At 35.6% G+C, this 20,572-nt stretch overlaps 1 protein-coding gene across 1 annotated transcript in view; it reads right to left on the bottom strand.

The window, feature by feature from the left end:
* Positions 1 to 373: 373 nt before the first annotated feature.
* LOC149576579 (uncharacterized) overlaps positions 374 to 20,572 on the bottom strand; it is a 56,102-nt gene continuing 35,903 nt past the window's right edge. The window contains exon 2 of the mRNA XM_089818027.1: positions 374 to 784. Coding sequence (XP_089674153.1) covers positions 600 to 784 — 185 coding nt within the window. The 3' untranslated portion in view covers positions 374 to 599. The remainder of the gene's footprint in view (positions 785 to 20,572) is intronic.

The raw sequence follows: 20,572 nt of genomic DNA, 5'->3' as shown, positions 1-20,572 counted from the left end.
CATGGTAGCATTGATATTAGTCCTGATGAATACAAATTAGCTAGATCTCTTTGTATTCACAAGGTGTAACACCGTCAACTTCTTTTTATTGAAGTGGGGAAATATTAGCATTATCATCTTGCCTCTTGAGCTTTTCTACAAATAGGAGTAATATTAAGATTACCAACTTTAGAAGTTATTTAGTGTTAACCCATAATTGCCAGGAATGTCATTGTTACATAAATTTATTGTATTTTCATTTAAGATATTTTCATTGACAAATTAAAAGGAAAGAGAACACTGATCACAAAGTTGTATTTTCATCTTCAACAAAAGAAGTATCGATTTCAATGAGAAATGACATTACATGTTCTATTTTCATGTAAATAACACATTTTCAAAAAGAAAAAAAATCTATTAAAAACTTTGAATGAAGCTTTCTACAAAGGATATAAAATTAATTCTGTAAACTGAAAAAATAATAGTTAATTCCTGGCATCTTCCTCTTTTAATTATAGTTTGTCCATAGATATTTTTATGGTCCTGATGTTTGTTGTTACTGTACTAAAGGGTTCTTCCTGCTCTTATCAAATAAAATTGTTGAAAGAAGGCATGCAGTATCAAGGAGAGTCTTTCTTTTGCCCAGAAACGGATGCAGTAGCAGCTGCAGTCACTGCTGCAGCTGCTGCTCCCAACTTTACACCACCTGCAGCCTTCACCACACCTGCAACTTTGGCACAAGCAGCAATAACAGCTGCAATTGCAGCCCTAAATGCAACAGTTGGCTTTATATCCATTTTAGAATCTGCAACAGTAATAGTGATGTGAATAACAAAAAACATGATAATATTACTAGATGGTTGATCAAATATTTTCAAGGAAAAAAGCAGAGAACAAAATTTTAAGCAGAGGTAATGTATTTTTGTCTAAAGAGTAATGCCAAATGGAACGAAAAGAACCCAAATCTGATTCATATTTGCAGAAGCTGCAAAAGTAATAGTGGCCTGAATAACAAGAAATATGATAATATTACTCAAGGGCTGACCAAATACATTCAAGGAAAAAACAAAAGAACAAAATCATAAGTAGAGGTAATGTATTTTTGTCTAATGAGCAATGCCAAAAGGAATGAAAAGAACCCCAATCATGATTAAAATTTAACTGTTGAATGAAAATCAAGGTTGAATAAGGTTAATATAATTTTAAATTTAACGTTAGCAACTTGCAACCATCCTTCAAAACTTTCAAAAACACAAATAGGGGTCCATATATGCAAAGAGCTGGTTGGAAGAATCAAATTCCAAAGCTGATACCATAAAGCGAGACCATTCACAAAGAAAAGATGGCAGAGATATTCTGGGTACGATTCTTATTGAAAAATTATTGTCAAGAGATATTCAAATTCCAACTAATTCTGAAATTTATATGAAATGCATCTCAGTTACAGAAATTTTGGCACCAAAATTAAGATTTCAAGCTAATTGCAAAACCATCCTTTTTTCCACAAACTATATATTTACAATGAGCTGCTAACACTATACTGTCTTCGGTGCAATAAACATGGAAACATTTCATTAATTTCTATCTTTGATCCAATGCAATATAGGTAGTCTCTTTGAACCAAGTATCACCACAAAAACAAACCGTGAGGTACAACTCCAATTCATTGCCACCCAATACTTCAGGTCTAAAGAAAACTGTCCTTAAGCCAAGCTTTTAAAGATTTGGTCCAAGTTCAAATCTCTTCCACTGCCAAACCACTTGCAATTTCGGATATGCTGAAGACTAACATTGTTCTTTCCATAGATCATCTTCCAAAAGCATGTAATTTGGCTTTACCATTTAAGCTATTTTCAAGGCATTGCTGTTTGATAAATTAGTCACCAGTCAATTTTTTGGCTAGCAGAACTTGGATTTTATCACTATTCAAATATGCTCTATTCTAATTTCAAAGTAGAGATTAAGGATCTAAGTAATGAATTCGTAATTATTAGAGATGCATCCATCTAATAGCAAAGAAAATGTGGGTGCCAATAAATGAAGAATACTATTTTGTTTGTGCTATACACTTTGTCTCTGACATAGTCACTGCTTGTTTGTGTGGTGTCCCAATCTTTAAACAAGAGTGTTATAGCAATAAAACACATGTGATCAAGGGTGGCAGACCTTGAACACCTCCATATAGTTAGAAAATACACAGTAGTTAATTGTACATAGCGTTAAGAGTTCAAGTAGATAGTTTGAGTTATTAAGCACCAAGTGTATCTCGGAAAATCGTGAAGTTGTATAAAGAAGACAATTTTCCCAGTTATCATCAAGAAGCACAACAGAATGTGTTATGAGAAGGAACCAGCATCCAAGATGACAGATATCTCCACTGAGCACTACCAAGCTCACAAGTGATGCAAAGTGACAAGATAGTCCACAACAATCCTTAGGGCCTCTCCTTATTGGGTATGTTCTTAGGCACCAAAATAATGGTCCTTACACCAACAACCCCACCAAGGTTGGTTCTACCCTTCAGCCTTACTCTTAGGCCCTCCTTAGAGTCCTTTTATCTAACAAACAATTGGAGTCATAACCCCTTGTAACAATACCCTTATTCCCTAGGACCTTCTTGGGCAACTTTTTCACTTGCGACCTAGGATCTTATCACCAAGTCATGGGAGACGTGTGAGTGCCTTCCATTATCCCTATTAGCCATACTTTCTATTTTGACTCCCTTGATGGCACAATTACAATAACCCACAACTTGTTTTGTGCAAATAGGCCTTGATGGCACATTAACAATGACCCAGAACTTGTTTTCTGTAAATAGGCCTAGTGGAAGACCTAAAACAATTAGTCCTCCAATAATCTGGATCTTTCTCCCAAACTTCTTGAACAACCTCCAAATTAAGCACAGTTTATGACACCCTTTTGGACATTGCATGAAATGTCACAAAATGGGATGCGGGTTTTGCATTTGACTGCATCAACCAGAAATGGGGTCAAACATGCTTAGTAGCCATGGCCCACAACTAGTGAGGGTTTGTGATATTTCTATCAAGATTTAACTGTATGATTTTTGAGTCAAACTCAATGACCCATATTTCATGAGTAGTGGTTCACGAACCTATCTCTCATGAGAATGAATGGAACACTTAGCACTCATTGGATCTAGAAGATGCTCACAAAGGTGAAGCACTGGGACTTCCTGGGAGGTCACCCATCCCAGTATTACTCCAACTCAAGCACGCTTAACTATGGAGTTTTCCCCCATGGTTAAACTCACTTTGCTTGCAACCCCATTTGCAAAACCTTCACCAAGTGTTGTGACTCACAAACCATTCATTAGAAAGCCCCTTAAGCTCATCAATTGATAAGTAGGAGATATGAATTGATTCAGACAAAATGGTTCCTGATCCAGTCCCACCTAAGTTTAGTAACTCCAAATCAACAAAAACTTTGCACTTGCACACTCCTTTTCCTTCTTGCCAGGCTTATCACATTTAGATGCAAGGCTTGGGGCATCACAACAAAAATCAGGGACTGACTGCTTTGGACTGAAAACAAATGCATTTTATGGTACAAGTGGAGCTAACATTCCCCCAATAATGGCCCAATTTCTACATTGGAATGTTAGGGAAAAGCCATGAATTTCCAAAACCCTCGTTTGGACTGTTCTTTTGGACCAGTCTCCACTAATCTGCCAATAACATCCTTCAACAATTATCAAATGAATTCAAACAAAATGCAATAGAAAGCTATCTCATAGATCTATATATGTCCCAATCAATATATGTCCATACAGCCACAGGAAATAGCAGAAAAAAGGAGAAAATTCTATGAAACAACAATCCAATCCCTTTGATTACTTGCCAAACCTCCTTGGTACATCTTAAATTGACACCAAGGTCCTAAAACATGTCTTCCTTAGCCGTTCCACCCAAAGTTTGAACCAGTTGACCGTTGGTGTGCAACATTATAACTTTTTACATTTTAATGCATTTTTAGCATTTGTCCTATCCAAATGACCCAAAACTCCCTATTAACATCCAAAATGACATTTTTGGACCCTAAGACTCTTCTACCCAAGATTTGGCATGGTTTGACCCAATTTGACCACAATTGCCCAATGAACAATAAGGCAATTACAACTAAATAGATCACAACCTTGTTCCAGATCAAATCAATTGCTTATATAACGCCTTATTACAATGCAAAACAAGCAAAAGAGGGTTGACCCTTGATCAATCATGGTTAGAGAGGCTGCACCTGCACCAACAAGTTATTGATAGTGAGAATCTAAAAGATAACCCAAAGAAACGAGAATTACCGCAATTCGTCTAGTTTAGGCGATTCACCAAGTTGGCTTGATTTGGGCGATTTTTGCTAACTCGTTGAATCGACTTGGCAATTTCTGGGCATGAATCACCATGAATCGTCGGTTTGGATGATTTCAACAAAAATTGCCAAAAATCCCTCGAGAAATCAGTCACCCAGGAGGCGTTTGGGTCAACACAAAAACATAAAAAATAGAAGTCAGGCCCTACTGATGCTATTTGTACATCCATCTCACATGCAGGGGCTATGGCTCATCGCTCCTCTAGGACATACCTTAGACGCCTTTGTAGAAGGCAGACAAGATACAAAGAGGTTAAGGCTGTATCCAAGCTTGAGGATGATGATGAGGCTTGAGCTAGAGCCTTGTTTATCATTTTGTTCAAATAGACATACGTTTCATGGATCTTCATCTTACATACATTTATGATTTAATAACATTTATAATTCTATATATCTATGTCATGACTCATTGTAATCCTATGATTTCTATTTACTTCAGCTACAATTTACATTTTACATGTATTTTATGTGATGGATTTATCATTTATGTTCCTTGTTTATGTATGTTAACTTCTATTTGATATGTTATAGTGTCTTTAAGTTATATTCAATAAAGAATGCATGAAATAAGTTTTCAATCATTAAAATCTCTAAATTTCAAGGGTTTTTTCATTTTGCTGATTCGTACCTAACATAGGCGATTCATGGCGGGTTTACAATTCGAATCAACCTTGCCGATTTCGAGTTTTAGTTTTTGGGATAACCACCTAATCAACATGTGAATCATGATTGTACTATCCAATCAAAATGCTGAATAGTATACCCATGATCAGTCATGTTGATAAGATGACATCCTATGTCAATCGTCATCAAAGCAACAAGGGTGAAGCATGGTACTAAATGAAGATATAGGCCATCATAATACATCAACACCTTCATTACAACAATCCATTATACAACGATGATAAAGGATAGTATCATCATGACAATCAAGAAGATTATATGTATATCATAACAAAGACGTCACACACGTTCTCTATGAAGTGAAAATGGCAGAGAGCCTGGTCGAGAATCATTTACCATCAGCAAGCTAAATAATATTTTAAGTATCAGTTAAATAGAGTTGGTAGCCAGCAAGCACTGAGCATATCGACCATATTTGAAAGAAAATATTCGTTGATATCTGATAAGAGATATTATCAGACAGCTTAGTTCAAATATCGCTGCAAATTCAAGACCGGTCCGTATATGAAGCCCAAACAAAGATACAAGTGACCGATAAGATAGTAAGCCTTGCATAGATTGATCACATATGTGAACTCAACAAGGAAGATAGAAGGATAAATAAAGTTCATGAATAACTATTAGTTTATACACAGATCTGGGCTTACAAAGTTACAAACCATAAAGATGATCATTAATATTGACATAATAAGCATCCAATTATCATCAATTATGCTACATATTACAAACCAAATAATAGAGATTCAAGGAAGGATTTGACTAATCAAATGATCAGTCATAACTATCAAAAAAACCATCGATATCAGGAAAAGATACAGCTTGTATAACAAATCAATTAACTCATGTTATAAAAGAAGCTCAATCTGTAAGAGCTCCGTCTTCAACAATCAAGAGGTGCAATCCCTTCAACCTTAAGTTTAAGATGGAGATATAAATTACTAAATCAAATATCATCGAATCTTTTATCTCTTTTCCATATATCCTATTTGGATCCCTCAAAATGAGCAATTGGCCTAGTGTCAAGAACCAGTTGCATATAGAACAAAAGCGATATCAGAGAGAGCACCACTATTGTTGGAAGCGCATCAAGACAAATCAGAAACAGCATTGTCTGCCATAGTTGCAAGCATATCAAGTCAAATCAGAAATAGCATATTATCACTATAAGCGATACCGTTATGTTTGCATATACATATCGTTATAGCAGAAACAACATATTGCTATAAGCAATATCATCATACACCTCTACATATTCATAAAAGACATATCAGTAGCAGCAGATCATTAATCACTATAAGTGATAAGAATACATAATTTGGAGCATACTTCATATTGTTATGGCAGAGACAGCTCCCAATCAACATAGCATACTTTTCATTGTCATATCAGAGAAGGCTAATATCAAATACATATTGATATTAAGCCATCCTTGTATATTGGTCATCATTCATATCAGAGACCACAGAAAAAATCATATCACAATTGAATTGCACTAAGTGATGATATATGGACCAACTCATCTTGCATATATTTAAGTGTTGAAACAAGATCGCACTGATAGTGTCTCATATATCTTGCTATTTATATAGCATAAACATTTAGAAGTGGTCTCATAGATTATTATCCTTAGTGTTATTTGAGACTTAGAGGAAAGAAGTCGCATGTAATTGGTCTTTGCAAGTTGACTGTCCCTATTTTAAAAGTTCTAACAACATTACAGTTTGTTGACATGGTTCATAGAGTTGGGTTGAATTCCTCTAATCCATAAATGAGCCTTTAACCAATTCATATACTTCTAATATCAAATCCTGTCTTAGCTGCAAAAAGCTTTCCTGCTACACGCCATATTCTTTGTACCCAATCCAGTAAAGATTCCAACAGTCATCTTTTATTTCTCAAAATACCTTTCTCATTTCAATTGAAAGACATTTATCCACTAAAATTCAGGTGTAAGGTCCTCAGTAAAATTGCATAGGAAAAACAAATGATATAAGTGGATGGTTATAGTTATAAATTATATTGCTATATATAATAGACATACAAAAAGCAGCACAAATGCTAACATATGTTTTGAGTATCAATGATCTTGAGGAACTAATCCTGCCATTTTAGGTGAAGTGGAAACAATTCAATCCAACCACTCGGATAAATGGAAAGCAACTCAAAACCTGAACAAGATTGTGATTTGGAACACAACCTGTTATTCAGAGCTTCAGGCGAAGTCCCAATATTAGTGTTAGATGGCAACTCTATCTAAGTCCTAGAGGTGATTACATCCATGCAGGCAGTTGTCTATTAAACTACAATGTTAGTATCAAAAGGATTTCTTGTAATGTAAGGGTGCTTAACAGTGCCATCAAGTGAATCACCAGATTCTACAATGAACTGCTTAAGATCTTCAGAGGCCTGAACCCAGGCAAAACGAAAAAAACTGATTGCCAGATAGCCACAATGGCTTTAAGGTCTTGGTGCTCTAATTATTTCATGGAATACTTTTTAATCAAATACAGCATCCATATTCAACTCCAAGAAAATATTATTATAATACAATTCCTTGATTTAACACATTCATCATTCATGACATGCTTAACTCCTAAATGTATAATTTCCTCATTAAACATTTGAAAAAAAATTCAATGTCTTAATAGTGTAACCCTCTCCCACAGCAATTTTATCATTGGCAAATTTCTCTTAGCAAGCCCACAAGAAATTCACAATCCCAACCTAATGTTTTAATATTATAATACCTCCAAATCCCAGAAACAAGATTCGGGAAAGAAAATAGCATGGGAACAGAGTCAAAGATGGGGACTGGGGTGTGGGAACATTTCCCTGTAGAAAATAGGAAAACGAGGACCCAAGAAACATGATTTGGAGACAAAAATAGAATGGAAAAACAGCCGAAAATGGGGAACTGGAGTATGGAAATGTGTCCCTGAATACCATAGGAGAAAAAGGCTGTGAGAACCATCTGCCAGTTATAAATTGTCCTACACAGATACCTACACCTAGTGCCTGCCCATTTACCACATATGTTCATTTAAGGTTGAATAGATATAAGGACAGATTAAAATCATCACCAGATCAAAGCTACAGACAAGTATCCATTGACATTCATTGCCAATAAGGAATCAATAATTAAAGAGCCCAAGCATCTCATCTCCATCCAGTCCAAACCTACTCATGCATTTCTTTTGTTTATCAATGGCAAGTCAACATCCACCTGCATCCACGATGGATGCATCTCAAACCATTTCTTGGCTTAACAAGAAGCAGCTTACTGTAACTCTCAAAACCAGGGCCCACAACACATTGTTTGGATGAGACGGGCCTAGAAAGCCTTTGTTTTTTAGAAGCAAACAACACCGTTAGCCTATGATACACACAGAGCCATCAAGTTGCCCAAAAAACTAGCAGAAAACCCCTACATCAAGTGTAAGGAGATACAATAGCATTTTGCTCAAGTACATAGAGCAACTAATATGTCGTGGCGCAGATGACAATACCATAGACACCTACACTAAACCTTTGGCCATTTAAGTTTGTCATGTTTAGATATTCTATTGGAGTTGGAGAAAGTTCCACATGTCATGGATATTCATCACAGTTCATGTCATGTTTAGATATTCTATTGGAGTTAAAAGTTCAACATGCCACAGATATTCATAACAGTTCAATTTGTTGGTACTTTGATTTGTCAATTTTCTAACTACACAAAAGATAACAAAGGATGAGGAAATCCTGTCTTCAAATTTGAAGAGTAAGCTCTTTGATTTAATCATTTCAGGTTTTGCATAAAATGAAACATCTGACGCAAACTTGACCTATCTGTTTTTTTATCTCAAATGACAGAGCATGAGACTTGAAAAACATAGGGTTTCTGTGCCCACTTGTAACACTACATTCAATAAGAGTTTCATTTATCTATAGAATCAAATCCAAGACCCAAATGCCTCCTCAAAGAACTTGTTCACATCTATTGACTGTTGTAGTAACCCCTATCAGTTATGGCTCAAACAATCATCAATTTCCACACCAACAGTGGCTTGACATTTCATCAAACACTTGGCAAACAATTCTATTACCACTGTACATATTATGTTTTAAAATTTTGAACACAATGCTAGTAAGTGTGATGTTCTACTCACAATTATCAGATGAATCAGACTTCAAAAAATTGTATTGATAAATACCCAACACTGATTCGAAATACTGCTCTTTGAATTTAGCATATAAAATTCTGAATTCTTATTTAACTAATTAAACTGAGTTCTTATTTGATAACAGTAATTAACTAATTAAACTTATTTGAAGTCTTCTTTAACTAATTAAACTGAGTTCTTATTTGATAACAGTAAGGGTGCAATGATATAAATTACTACAAAAATTAACCTAACCAAATGTCTTTCATAGAATGGTTGCAGAAGACTTCCATAGAATGCTGCATTAGCATTCAGACTTGTCAACGGGCCTCTGTAATTCCTAAACACAGATCCTTATGCTGATCGCAGACCTTGCCAAATCCAACCACAGCCCAGGGTAAACACAAACCACTGTTTAGGCGATTCCACATGCCCAGATTTGACAACTGTAGGCTCACAATTCTTCAACAGGGCCCTTAGAAACAATCTGCAGGCCGAAAACTTGGCCGCAGGTCTGCAAGTTAGAATGCGGACTTCCAACAAAATTCAACACTGTCAATTCCCCATTAATGGCAGCCACAAAATGAAGTTCAAACCCCCGAACAGTAATTGCAGATGCACACAATGTAAACAAACCCAATGTCTTAATTTGCAGCAGTGGAAATCAATGAGGTAGCTGGGATTAATTTACCCAAATCTAATGCATGATCTCCCTCAGGTAACTGTGACAATGCCCACTTCTTGAAAGTATGATGCAAGCACCGCAATACTCTCACCAATACTTCAGATGCAGATCACTCTAGAACAATCTCTGTATTCGCAGGAGAAATTTCAAACAATTTCCTAATCACTATCAGCAGACAATTAAGAACATTCACAATCCCAAATCCTCAGCTAGCAAGCACTTCTCCCAGCCACAGATAAATACAGTAAGGAGGTTAAATCAAATTTGAAATTAAATCACTATACCTCAGCAGTGATTCCAAAATACCTCTCAACTTCAAACCCTTATACTTTAGCAAAGGCACAGAAGTGAATAAACTCAGAAAGCCTTTACAAGAAACAAAAGAAAATCTCAATCGGATGCTTTTCCATCAAAATGAGCTCATATTTATAACCCCCATTGGCACAAAGTTTCCCAAATGCAACTTCGCTTAAGAAACTTCTTCAACACAACATCATTTTATAACGTGCCATATATTATAATTTATTAATATCTTTTGGCTCCCAAAAACGACCTTTTCAACCATATCATGAACTTCTTACACGCGAGGCCATTGTTTCTTGTTCTCAAGATTTTAAACTTGTCAACCTAGTTCCAATGAGCTATGACACTCAGGTGGCCAATAAACAATACCAACAAAAATAGGAAAAATAACATATTTAGATGAAAAATAATAATAATTCACCTATCTTGCGAAAATGACTGAGGAAGCATTAGAATCAAAATCTCACAACACCGGAGTGATCCTGATGAAGAAAGACGATGAATGAACTGGACGGAGTGACTTACTATAAATAGAAACTCCCTCCAAGATTCTTGGAGCCCAAACCAAAAGTCCAAAATAAAAACTGAGAGCATCACTTAACTCTAACTCAACTGAGCTCATCGGAACCAACTGCTGACTTACTATAAATAGTAAGCCCTTCAAAAGGAGCCAAAACACACCATAGGCTGTTGGAAAGCCTATAACCCCACAACTGAGACCCTCAAATCCCATTTTCAGCTCACGATGGTCGTGATGATGAACTGACCAAGCCAACTGTAAGAACCCGCTAAAAATGAGGACATTACAACAGCTGAATGTGATAATTATATTAATACCCCAAGTACCAGTGACTTTGTGTAATGAGCCCTGCTGGTTCTCGCCCAACTATGCTGTAGAAGTAATACTGTTTGCTTTGTTCTTTGGAAAATTGTGATTTTTTTGTGTTTTTTTCAAATATATGCCCTTTTTTAATTTTCCAGAATATATGATAACAAGGTAAAGTAGAATGCAAACTAACAACTTCTATTTAATTATGCGATTTTTGCAATTATATCCAAAGCAATTTATTTATTATCAGAAAAACAAAGAACCTGGTATGGACATGGAATCTCAGTGTTGCAAGATATCAATAAAAAATGGGTCCCAATATTGACATGGACCTCTCAGAAGTATAAACACAGACCTGAAATGGTGAAGCACAGGTCCATTAGCATCAGTGATTGCTCTATAAACTGATCACAGATCCTTAATCTTGTACGCTGCTCTTCTAGGAATAATCGCAACCCTTAAACACTTGAAGTCAGCTAATTAGAAAGCCCCAGCAACGCCATTTTCCACCTCAGAATTAACAGAAAGCTAGCCATCCAAATTCATATCTGTAGAAATAATCTTCAGCACTTAATATTGATTCAACAGCACCAGATAGCAATGTATCTTTGCTCAAAACTTCAAATACAAATACCAAATTGCCTCAAGCAGTGTAATGACCAGATGCATAATTCATTGGCGAAATTCACCAACCCAAAGTGCCCTTCCTGCCAAGAGAAAACGTTCTCCAGCAGTAAACCCTTGAATGCTCACAAAAAATTGGTTCCCACTATTGACGTGGACCTCTCAGAAGTATAATCATGGACCTGAAATGGTGAAGTGCAGGTCCATTAGCATCAACAATTGCTCTATAAACTGATCACAGATCCTTAATCTTGTAAGCTGCTCTTCTAGGTATAATTGCAGCCGTTGAACACTTGACACCAGCTAATTAGAAATCCACAGCAATGCCATTTTCCACCTCAGAATTAACAGAAAGCTAGCCATCCAATTTCACTTCTGTCGAAATAATCTTCAGCACTTAATATTGATTCAACAGCAGCAGACAGTAATGAATCTTTGCTCAAAACTTCAAATATAAATACCAAATTGCCTCAGCAGTGTAATGACCAGATGTTGCACAATTCATTGGCAAAATTCACCAACTCAAAGTGCCCTTCTTGCCAAGAGAAAACATTCTCCAGCAGCAAACCTTTGAATGCTCACAATTCCCAAATTCATCAAAAACATAAATGTATAGATATGAGTTGATCTTTTGCAAGGAGCTCAATTTATAACATTTAATTCAAAAGCTTCTCAATCAAGCCCAATGGCTAGAAGCTTATTGCCCATACCTTTCCCTAAAAAGGCTTCATCATTACACTTTTCACTTAAATTACAATTTTGCATTAGGAAGCATATTCAAACTTTTAATATAATAACTCCTTGCACATTTATAATAACTTAATCTTATAAGTAATTAATTAATAACTTATCTTTATACACCAAGCACATAAACTTGTCAAGCATTCTTCCAAATGCAGATATTGCTTGACCCAAAGCTTCTCCAAATGCACTGCTAAAAACAGAAACTCGCCCAACAAACTTACTATAAATAGCAAGTTGACCAACAGAGACCCTCAAATCCAATTGCTAGCACACAAGGGTCGCAATGATGAGCTAACATAACCATACTCCTGGAACCTGCTAAATTGGGGACATCACACTTTGGATTAACTTTTATTTCAAGTTCCTGCAGAATCTGCTCAACAACAGACAAGTGTCTTTGTAGATATGCACTTGTAGTGTCATAAATTACACCGTGTGATTCTCCATTACATAATGCCTCTACTTTAGCTGAAAATGGAAATTCCACATGAACTTCCACATCACCCCGTCTGTCTTATCATCTTCCATGTCAAGATTCTTGACCACACGGCCTATTTTTCTCCAGACATGTGCATATCACAGAGACATCCATGCAGCAGACACTCGTCCCACAAATATGCAGACACACAAGTGGTTGTTGGGAGATTACAACTCTTGTTCCTGGCAGTGTAAAACCTCTTCCCACTGCCAAACTAATGTGGAGAATCATCTGAGTTGCTTAATTCTTCATTTTGGACTCTATTTTTCCCTCAACGAGACATCTTGGCACTTCTTGGCCGTTCAAGCTACTTCCAACTTAATTTCACAAGTTTCTTGATCACCTTGGACAATTTTCACAGCTCTTTCGCCATCCTAAATTGTCATTCAACTACCTCAATTGCGTACCAGTGTACTCTCACCTTCATTCCAGTAAGCTTTGGCTTATTGGCTTCAAAGGGCAGTTACCACTCATCTTGCGCTCACTTTTTAATCAAATAAGCATATCAATAGTCTCTTTGACATTATCTTGGATCTATTATTGTTCTATCATTTTACTGATTATCCATTACCTATCAGTATCTATCTATATGGCTGTCTGTGGACGTCAAAACACCAAAACGGGGATCTATCTTTGGCAAGCCTAATAAACAAACAGTCCCAACATTTTTCTTTGTCTTGTGTTCAGATCTCGAAGAAGTGACAAAACGATCTTGGAAATCTTCTACCTCCTTGCGTGAGGTAATATTTATTTCCTTCAACTTTACAATAATATTCTATTCCGTTATTTACATTTTGTTATTAGCAGCTTTCCTATTTCCAGTTTTGTTAGCATATTTAGTAGTCCCGTGCCTTTTTGGTTTTCCCTGTCCACACTTGACGTGATGGCATCCCAAGTCTGCATTGTGGTCCTAGACTCACACAGGCGTCCAAGGCAATGAGCTTGCAGACTTCGCCACTCAATCTTGAGTTTTCAATCTTTCATTTTTAGTAATCAAAATACTTTTATGATTTTATGAATTGATAGCATCTAGTTACTTTTGTTTATTTCCCATGTCTTGCATTCATTTAAGTTTTAAGTTTAATCTACTTAATTAATCATTTTGATCACCCTAGCTCATCAGATCACTAGTTTAATAGGGCTAAGGCTGATTGACTCTTGGGGATTTCATCAATCTCAAAATGTGGCAAATTCCCTTCTCCACAGCACTCTCTTGCTAATAAAACCATATTATTTGCATAGACTGTAGATTAAAACCTCACAACTGTACAAAATTTAGAAGGTTCAAATTTAGCCGTGGGACTTGGCAAAACTTAGTTTGTCCTGTATTGGCAAAATATTCTGACAGTAAAAAGCCACAACATATTTTCAAAATAATTGCTAAAATCATGCATAAAACTCATTTTGAGAACTGATAAATAGTTTTTCATTCATCCATATAGATCAGAAAAAAGTTCAACCCACATCATGATGTTATATGATCAAAAATTAAAAAACCACATTAATATTTTACAAATTTCTTCAAGTAGAACTTCTAAGTGGCTATGTGCAATTGAAGTGGACAATGTTGATTCTTCTCGAGGAATAATATCTACCTCAGCATGCCATGGTCATCCATATCCAATGAAGGCCCAACTCACATCTATAATTGCTGAGTAATATGCTAGTTTTCTATCAATTAGTATTCCTCAAAAAATAAGGATTCCTTAGGCTCATCCACATCATTTGTGATACAAGCGGAATATGGATCTATGTTATCAAAGTCAACGGCATTGTGTTTATCGCTTCCCTCAGCCTTTTTGTTATGCAAATAAAGATTGGAGCACACAAGAACAAGGTCATTCAAGGATTTTTTTTCTTGGGAATTTCATTATATCTATAGTACAGTTAAAAAATTAATAAATAGGTGTTAGTTTAATAGTTAGAAACAAACAAAGATAGTTATGGGCATTTTCCATATGGAGGTTGTATATGCTAAGGTGTAACATGAAGAAACAGTTGCCTATGCTCACCTCCCCAACCCCTACCCACCTGTCTTGGTGAACTACCCATGCTTAAAATTAGCACCAAGATGATTACTTGTGCCCAAACAATATGATTATCCTTCTAGTCAGCCCCAAAATATTGGCATCATGGAAACTAATAGAAAGGTCCAAACCAGTTCAAGGATGATCCAGATCATGTTGGGGAAGGCCCAAAGCAGTCCAGAGGTGATAGAACTGAGAAAAAACAGAAAATGAAAATCTAATTGTTCAGTATGTTTATGTTCTAGTAAATCACATTTTCCAAAGGTCTTCAAAGCAAATTTGATGTTGGAAGTCTCACCTGTCCTTCAGATTGATAGACAAAGGCATTGTTTTAATGGACTAAATTAGATCTCTTGGAGACCTTTCCAACAATGTAAGCTGTTTTAAATTCAGAGCACTGAGAAGTCATGACCCCATCAAGTTGGGGGATCCACTTTTAAAGTTTTCTGAAAAATTGTAAATTTGTTTATGGTTTTATTTTCCAAAACTCTTCAACTTGAATTGGCTGGAATCTGGAAACAGATGAGATTCCAAATATGTGTATAAAATTCATTTTGGTTAAGTTAAATGGTGACTTTTGATGCATACAACTCCTGTTTCAAGTTTTTGCTATTGTCCATTTTTTTCATGCAATAATTGCAGGTTTCTGCTGACCCTGTATTCTAACTGAATTTGCCATTGAATTCAGATCAATGTTATATTTACAAGAGCAATGAAATGATTTTAAAAAAGAGGAGTATATAGCTTATAGCAAGAAGAACTTGTTTATCAAGCTTACCTTCACTAGCAAGAAATGGCTCAACAAAAAAAGGGAATGAGGAAGAATGTCTTGTTGGAGAGAATGCATCTAACGAAGAACCAACAAAGCAAGAGAATCAATTAGTGCCCCCAATTTGTGAGTTACAAATCCCAAGCTTGAGGTTGTCATAACTTACAAGGGCTTATTCCTGGACAAGCTTGCTCTATTAACTGACAAGAAGAGCCCTCTTAGAAGCCCATTCTTCCTCAAGAAATTTCTCAAATCCCAGGGTTTCCTTGCCAAGCCAGTTTTATTGTCCTGGCACCATTTCACTTTTCAAGGGTAGGCCTATCATTTGGAAACCTAGCTTGTTTGATGGGCAATAACATGAGATGCTTTATCCACACGAACAACAACTTGTTCTTTGTAAGCCCTCATGTTCATGAAGATTGAAAAGCCAGACCTATTTGAAGAGGAACACAAGCATAATCAGCTGGAACAGAATGACACTAGGCAAGTAAGTAATGATGAAAGGGAGGAGTTGGTGCTCTCGGTCGATCAGTTTCCTTGTTTTGTTGACAAAACTGAGGAAAGAGTACCAGTGCCCATCTTTGCAAAACATTAAAAGCAGCAAATAAATATTAATGGCCTTGATAAGATGATAATCCATGAAGAACAGTATGAGGATGGAAAAGAACAAAAGGCCAGACTTGTTTCAGAGGAAGGAAGAACTGATATACTCGAGGTTGATCATCAAGTTGAACAAGATGTCAAACAAGAACCTGTTGGAAATATTGTCATTGATATCAAAGGGAGCTAAATTAATATTGTGAAATGTTCATCATTGATGTTAAATGATTTGTACATGTGTATTAACAATATTATCACCATCATTGGTATCAGACCAAGAGTTCAGAAATACAAGGACAGCTTTGGATCAATTACACATCATTTTATGAAATAAGAACAACTCTGGCTATTGTAACGTAATAGACTTATAACATACATAGAACATGTTACAAATTAAGGAAGGCTGTAAAATATAAAATATATCCGTGGCCATCACATCTAAACTATAGACATGTAAAGCAAAAGACTATGATGAACAATTTAATGGCAATGAAAGTAAATAAGTAAAGCCTTTGATTGAAGACTTACATCAATAAAAGTACCAAACTTCATTCAATAAAGATGTTAACAATCATTATTATTTTGAGAGGTTGATTGTATAAGCATCAAAAGCAGTTGCAGCCAGCAATTAAAAGTGCAAAGAGAGGCATCGAGTGCAATGCATTAGAAAACCAAAAGACTTAACGAATGATACAAAATAAAGACAATGATTTATGTATGAGGAAATGGTGCAGCGATAAGAGTAACTCTCAGCAATCAATATAAAAATTGATGTGGCAGTGATCTTTATAAAATGGAGCGACTAAGACAAACAAAGTGGGACTGGGCAGAGTCTATGAATTTAATTTGATGACAAAATTCATTTAATGAAGCCACAAATTACGAAGAGTATTAAGAGTGATCCCAAAGAACGATCTGTTCAGGAAAACAAGTGTAATATAACATGGTGTTGATTTTCTGAGGATCGCTGCAAATGTACTAAGCACTGCCATATATGTGGTATGTGTGTTCCAAATGGTAGCGACCTCTTATTTATAAAGAGAAAAGGATAAGAAGAGACATGTCCCTTCATGGGACATGTCTATTCATTAATTTGATAATTAATATAATAATAAATATAATCATAGTTATATATATAATATTAATTTCTCTCACATAATAAACTTATTTCTCATATGTAATTATATCTCATATATAATTATATATAGCCATAGTTTTTTCCGACTGAAGCTACCAAACATCAACACTCCCTCTTAGCTAGGGAGGATAAACACAAGACAGATATTACATCACTGGCAATCTTTAGGAATGACACATTAAGAGAATCTTTGATCAAAACATTTCCACTATTTTGATATCATGAGTATTGGCTTTCAGAATATCAACATATGATATTCATCAAATACACTGAGTAATGGTCTCCAAAATATCAACACTTGATATTCACCATATACTTAATAAGGTAATGGTCTACAGAACATCAACATATGATATTCACCATGTTGATATCACAATTGAGTATTGGTCTCTAGAATACCAATATATGATATTCACCAGATACTCCTTGAGTAATGGCCTCCAGAATGAGATGCAAGATATTCACCAGGTACTATGAGTAATGGCCTTCAGAACATCAAGTCGTATAATATTCACCATATACTCCATGTAATGGCCTCTAGAACATCAATTTGCATAACATTCACCATATACTCAAAAATGTTTATAAGGTATGTGCATACGCATTCTAATGCTTACCATATAAACATCCACCATGCATGGTATAATCTATAATGATCTACATAGACATCGTAAGATATCCATCATAATAGAAAATTAAGTTATTGTAAGATCGTCACCTTTCAATAACTTTTGCAAATACAAGTGACATCATTTGGAAGTTGTCACTTCCTCATGATGTACACAGGGGATAGGCCTATTAAAATCACATATTCATGAGGCATATTGATGGATCACAGTCCTCTTGATTGCTAGAATTTATTAATCACTAGAGAATCCATCTCAACATGGTTTACTCCTTCTAAATCAATATGACCAAGATCTCCAAAAGTTGACTGAATCATATCCTCTATCTGCTCCTCTTTCAAGGTTGCATCAAATAAAATGTCAAGCTCCATCTAAATCTTAATCTTCCTCTTCTTGCAATAACATTCTCGGAAGAAAAGATCAAGTCACATAGCTCTTTTATACTATGTATTAAAAAACAAATAAGAGAGAGACTAATTATGCTCTGAACATATATGCATAATAATAATCGAATCAATTCCTTAATATAAAAAGTATTCAGATAATATTAACACTTTATATATATATAATCCTTTGCATATTTACATATCTATATAATAATTCATACAAAATGAAATAATTTCATAGACTTACCTCTATATCCTTCGGCTTTATATTTTCGTCAAAATAAAAATGTATCAAAACTCACAATTGTGTTTTTAACCAATGTCATCTAAACTTTTCTTTTGTAAGAATACATTAAAACTAATCATCTCTTCAATAAATTCACATATTTTTCTTTTCCATGAATTGATGGACACAAAGACTATTTTGATAGATTTATGCCTTCCTGTACCTTAATTTCCAGCAATGTAGAAAATTCTCAAAGATTTAACCCTTCATATTCTTAAATTTGTCACAAAGAAGAATATTTTCATAAATTTAGGCAATTTGTCCATCAATTTCCATGAAGAGGAACATTTTGCAAGATTTGTTGCACCTCCAGACCTAGTGAAATATTCAATGATTCTACCTTCTATTTTAGTGATTAATTTTGAAGCAGAGCAAAAAAGGGTGTAGTTCGCTACTAATGTTCAACCGTCAAGTGACAACAAAGAGTACAAGAGATGACATTCTCGCAAATCGATCAAAGATCATTTATCTGATTATCTTACTTTTTCTTTTATATTATGATGATTTCATAGAAGATTGTGCACCTTAATTCTTTTAGGGCTTCCTCGAACCAGGATTCCATATCAGATTTAGTCCCCTAAAAGAGGGAATTTTAATTATACTCTTGATTTAAACTAAATCTTCCATTAATTTCAATAGACTTGACCTCAAAACTTGCTTTTCAAATTGCAAATTATCTGCATTCAAACATTCACCCGAGCACACCACGTGACATTTGGGCCACCGACCAATAGACTGCTCAGCAAGTAGATATTGAAGCACGGTTTGGAGCAACAACTCACAAATGTTCTCACGCGCTTCCTATTGCGTTGGGGCATCAATACCAAGGGGCTGCTTATTTGTTTCTTGAGCTCTCTAGCACTCTCGATCTAAGGTAAGCATCTGATCCTTTGTATTCACATTGGAAACCAAGCATTGCCATAGTTCTAAATCGGTGATAAGACAGTCTAATTTGTCGCTGTTGTATTGATCCCACAAAATGAGTACCTGAGTTGGAGGCATCAAGCTTTGGTCCATCTCACCCTATTAGCTCGCAAAGACATTTGGACATGATCCTTTGCGAGCACAAATCTATTGATCTATCCAATGATATTAGCAAACATGTATCTGTTATCGGCAAAGTCTAAACATAAGCCGAAGGGATTAGTTAGTATTCAAAAGGTTGCGTGACGGTTGAGTCACCCCTTCAGACAATATACATATACATATATATATATACCTTTAATGTATGGTCAGGAGGCCGTAGTACCAACAGAGTTTATGGGACCGAGCTTACGAATAGCAATTGAAAAGAAGTTGGGGGATATGGAGAATCTCAGGGAGAGACTATACAACCTAAATAAGCTTGATGAACGAAGACTACAAGCACAATGGGCTACAGAGATTTCATAGCTTAGGTGCAAGGTCTGTCATGACAAGCATTTGAAACAGAACAGATTCTAACCAGGCCAACTAGTATTGAAATATAACTGACACAATGAGACTAAACCCAGTAAATTCAAAGTAAAGTGGATTGGACCATACAAGATCCATGAAGTTGGTGATAATGGAGGGATCAAGCTTTGGACATTAGATAGGAAGGAAGTGACCAACCCAGTAAATGGTTCGAAGTTAAAATTTACCATCAGAGAAATGAATCCCGAGAAGATAACGACATCCGAAAGAACGATTCGAGTAGAATTTAATGTATATAAAAAAATCAAAAATCAAAAAGATAGAATTATATATAGTCAATGAGACAAACAGAGGAGAGTAATAAAGATGCAAATTGGTTTAAGTATAAGATTACTAACAGTATGGCCCCAAGCAATTGTGTGAAGCATACGACCACCTATAAAAGCATGCTGCAAACACCAAAAGCACCATACGGGCACTTGATAGACACA

This window comes from Cupressus sempervirens, chromosome 1 (assembly GCF_028749045.1).
Source record: "Cupressus sempervirens isolate cs-2001-9-10 chromosome 1, ASM2874904v1, whole genome shotgun sequence".
NCBI classification, from domain to species: domain Eukaryota; kingdom Viridiplantae; phylum Streptophyta; class Pinopsida; order Cupressales; family Cupressaceae; genus Cupressus; species Cupressus sempervirens.
Note: the sequence above shows the minus strand (reverse complement) of the source record. Positions and strands in the feature narration are given on the sequence as shown.